The sequence below is a fragment of the Bison bison genome, unplaced genomic scaffold (genome assembly GCF_000754665.1).
Source record: "Bison bison bison isolate TAMUID 2011002044 unplaced genomic scaffold, Bison_UMD1.0 scf7180017864289, whole genome shotgun sequence".
Lineage (NCBI taxonomy): Eukaryota > Metazoa > Chordata > Mammalia > Artiodactyla > Bovidae > Bison > Bison bison.
In genome coordinates, this window is record NW_011494861.1 from 10,927,682 (window position 1) to 10,931,276 (window position 3,595).

Genomic DNA, 3,595 nt, shown 5'->3' on the forward strand with positions numbered 1-3,595 from the left:
GGCCACTCCTCCAGCCCATCCTCCCTGAGGCCTGACACTGCCCACTCCCTGGGGGCAGCCCCTTCTGAGCACAGGGCAGGAGGACAAAGTGTGCCACAGGCCAGGGGGCCCGACCTCCCACCCCTGGGGAGTCCCTGCCCCCCATCCCACCTTCACAGGTTTCCTCCAGCTCCCACTCTACCTGTCGCCGGATCTCCTGCTTCCGTGGAATCTAAGCCCATGGACACCTGCGGGGTCCCCATCTCCCTGCCCCCACCAGGCACGGTGCAGGATCCTCCCTCATGCGTTTGCCCTCAGTCCCCTCTGGGTCTGCACAGCACATGTTCCTGTTCCCCCTTCTCCACAGCACATGTTCTCATCCTCCCCACCCACCACCCCTGCAGGAGATGCGTGCACCTGCAGAAGGAGCTTGGACTCCGGCAGCAGAAGCTGGTGGAGGAAGCCCAGAAGAACCACCGGAAGGCCCTGAGGTTCCTGAAGGCCTCGTTGGGGAGGTGCGTCATTCCTTCTCCTCAGTCTCCTTGTGTCCACCTCACCCCTGCCAAGGGCAAGCCTGAGAAAGTGGGCCACTTGCCTTTATGTTGAAATTCTCTGATTTTATCATTGAACCCTCATGTCATCGTGTGCTTTCAGTTTTGAGCTGACAGCTGCTGCTTTCAGACAAGGACTGATCTAGAGAAATTGATCTCACCGTTTTCTCGCGGCTCATGTGCAGCCCAGCTCTCTTCCCGCTTGCACTTGGCTATTTCCTTGGGGCTCCTCCCAGCCCTGAGGCTGCTCAAGTGGTGACCAGGCCCTCCCTTCAGGATCCGTGAGCAAGAGCAGAAGGAGGAGCTGGAGACCCGAGAGCACATGCGCAGGCGCATGGACGCGGTGCTGGCCCTGAAGAACAGTATCTCCGCCAACCGGGTAGGAGCCCTTCCGGGATCCAGGCAGGACCGCATGCGCCCGCCTGCCCTTGGACAGCCTCTCAGGCTCAGCACACCGTGTGCTGGCATCCCAGGCCTTCCTGGGGAAAGTGGGGCCTGGGGGTCAGTTAGGCCAGGGATGTGGGAAGGAATCTGCAAGGGAAGCCCTGGAGGATTTTCAGGAGAGGCAGCTGGGGGTGCATGGGGAGTGGTGGTGACGTCCTCACCACCTGTGTGTCTGGTACAGTGTGAGGTCACCCACCCGATAGAAAGCTCCAGTGTGCCTGCATACACCTGCAGATGCTGGAGCCTCCATGTTCTCCTTTCCCAAGGAAACGCTCCGGAAATTTCAAGCATGGGGCCAGGCCAAGACAGAAGTGGCAGAACAGAAGGCCCAGGCGGAGAAGAAGGCAATTCTGGCCCAAGGTGGGGACGCCTTTAAGCACCTGTGCTATCAGCGCCGGCGCCAGGAGTTGGAGGCCCAGAACCGGTGAGCATGCTGGGAGCACCCCAGGGTAGTGGGGGCACGTCTGCCACAACTACTGAGGCTGCCTCTCGCCCTGCGTCTCCCTTCCACCCCCACCCCACGCGAGGTACCTCTCCTGGGCCTCAGAGCACAGCCCCTCCTGATTCTGCCACCAGGCATGCCCCTATGTCGAGTGGCTCACTCCTTTGTCTCTGTGTGCCCAGCCCCCCACTAGCCCTCTCCTCCCTCCCAGAAGGCAAGGGTAGCCTGGGCTCACTTTCTGGTCTCAGGTGCTCAGTGGTGCCTCAGTCCGTGCTGCACCCCGTCATCCCCCAGAACCCCTGGGCCTTCAAGGTCCCCATTCACAGGTCCTAGGCTGCGCCCACCCTGAGAGAAAAGGGTCCTCTGGAGGGCTTCCCAAGATGCTAGAGCGAGTTCACAGCTCTCCCACCTAGCCCAGCATTGCACACTAGGCTCTGTGTCTCCTCTCCCTGCTGGAGGCCCGTCCCTTCCCCTCTCTGGCTTCCTAGCCCCGCCCGTCGTGGTCGCTGTTAGCATCTGCCCAGCTGTGGCTTCCTGGTCCTGCTGCTAGGGAGTGTCCCCTAGTCATACCATTGCCCCACCTGCAGGGGTCCCGGGATGGGGGAGAAGCTCCTTGGCATCTGAGGCTCTCAGTCCTGGCACGTGGGAGGGACAAGTGGGGAGCAGCACCCTCCCACCCAAGGCTGCCCTGGTCTGAGCCTCAGCCAGGCCGCAGAAGTCTGGGGACTAGGAGAGCAGGGACACGAGAGCCCAAGGTTGGCGCCCCAGGTCTCTGGCCCGGCCGCCCTTGGGCCTCCTCATCTGCTCCCCTGGAGCCCAGTGGGCCCAGCCTCTCGGGTCGGGGGCGTCTGGCTCTCGGCCCAGACAGCATTCCCTGCAGCGCCTTCGAGGAGGAGCAGAAGCGCAGGAAGCAGGAGATTGTGAGTCGGCTCTTGAAGGAAGAGGCTGTGGAGGACCGGAGGAGGCCACGGCCTGAGCCCCCGAGACCCGCAGGCCAGCGGAGCCTGAGGGACCAGACCTGGAGTTACGTGGCCACCTTCTGCGATGGGCAGAGCACAGAGGCCCCGCTCTGCTGTCCCCTGGTGAGCGGATGCCCTGGCGGCAACAGGACCATGCCTGCCAGCCAAGATCAGCACCACGGAGAGCGCCCTGGCCCCAGTACCTTTACTTCCTGCTTGCGTCTGATGCCCCACCCCCACCACCAGGGCCATGGATGGCCTCGAGGCTCCCTCCCAAGGCAGGCGGGTGGCAGCCTCCCGGGGCTCTGGTGCCTCACCCACTGAGAGGCAGACTCCACAGCCACCCGTACCCTAAACAAGATCGTCTCGGGCCGCCTTACATGTGCATCGTTTTGGTGACCTGCTTACTGTGCCTGAAGATGTGGGACAGGGATCTTGGGACCCTGTCCTTAACCCCGGGTGGCCCTTCCACTTCTGCCCTGTGCATCCCCAACCTGAAGGCCCAGCTCACTGGCTCTAACAAGGGTGCTGCCGGCTGGGCCCCCAGGCTTCATTGCATGTTGCCCCCCAGGGTCTCCACTCCTCTCAGTGCCCCTCTCCACCCTGCTGTCCTGGGCAGCCCCCGCCTGCACCTCCTGCTGCCTCCTCCCTATTGTCTCACCAGCCAGAGTGCTCCTGCTCTTCTCCGCGGGGGGCCTTTCTCTCACCTGCAGCAACGTCAATCTCCACCCTTATCCCTATTCCAGCCTGATGTCCCTGGACAGAGGCCAGGTCCAGCCCAAGAGCAGATAAAGGTCTGTGAAGGGGATTCCAGCACATATGTGGGCCCTGGAGAAAGGCTTTCACGATGTGTAGACATTTGTACTTTAAATGGAAGTGACAAACGATGTGTGCTCTGGTCTTTGATGCAGAGTGGGGCCTGGGGTCCCGGGGTCCTCCTTCCCATCTATGTGTGGGGGGCCTAGGGGCCTGGGGGGTCCTCCTCCTGTCAGCATGTTCTCTTTTCTAGAATGAGCCGTGTCTTTCTCCCCCAGCTCCAGGAGACCAGGTCCAGATTCTACCAGTCCTCTCCGCTGCTGACGGCCATCTCCAGTGAGTCTGTCCAGGGGGATGGGAGCCTTGGCGGGGAGGACACACTGGCTTGGCCGGAGATCCCCGGGCTCTGGAAGGAGGACTACAAGCCTTTCCAGGTAGCTCCTCAGACACAGACACAGCCCCGT

At 62.2% G+C, this 3,595-nt stretch overlaps 1 protein-coding gene across 1 annotated transcript in view; it reads left to right on the top strand.

Annotated features, from left to right (window-relative positions):
* Nucleotides 1-3,595, top strand: part of CFAP74 (cilia and flagella associated protein 74) — a gene marked incomplete at its 3' end in the record, with an annotated part of 88,613 nt that overhangs the window by 38,635 nt on the left and 46,383 nt on the right. Inside the window, exons 8-13 of the mRNA XM_010850216.1 lie at nt 384-494; nt 807-909; nt 1,241-1,398; nt 2,297-2,498; nt 3,122-3,169; nt 3,410-3,565. Coding sequence (XP_010848518.1) covers nt 384-494; nt 807-909; nt 1,241-1,398; nt 2,297-2,498; nt 3,122-3,169; nt 3,410-3,565 — 778 coding nt within the window. The remainder of the gene's footprint in view (nt 1-383; nt 495-806; nt 910-1,240; nt 1,399-2,296; nt 2,499-3,121; nt 3,170-3,409; nt 3,566-3,595) is intronic.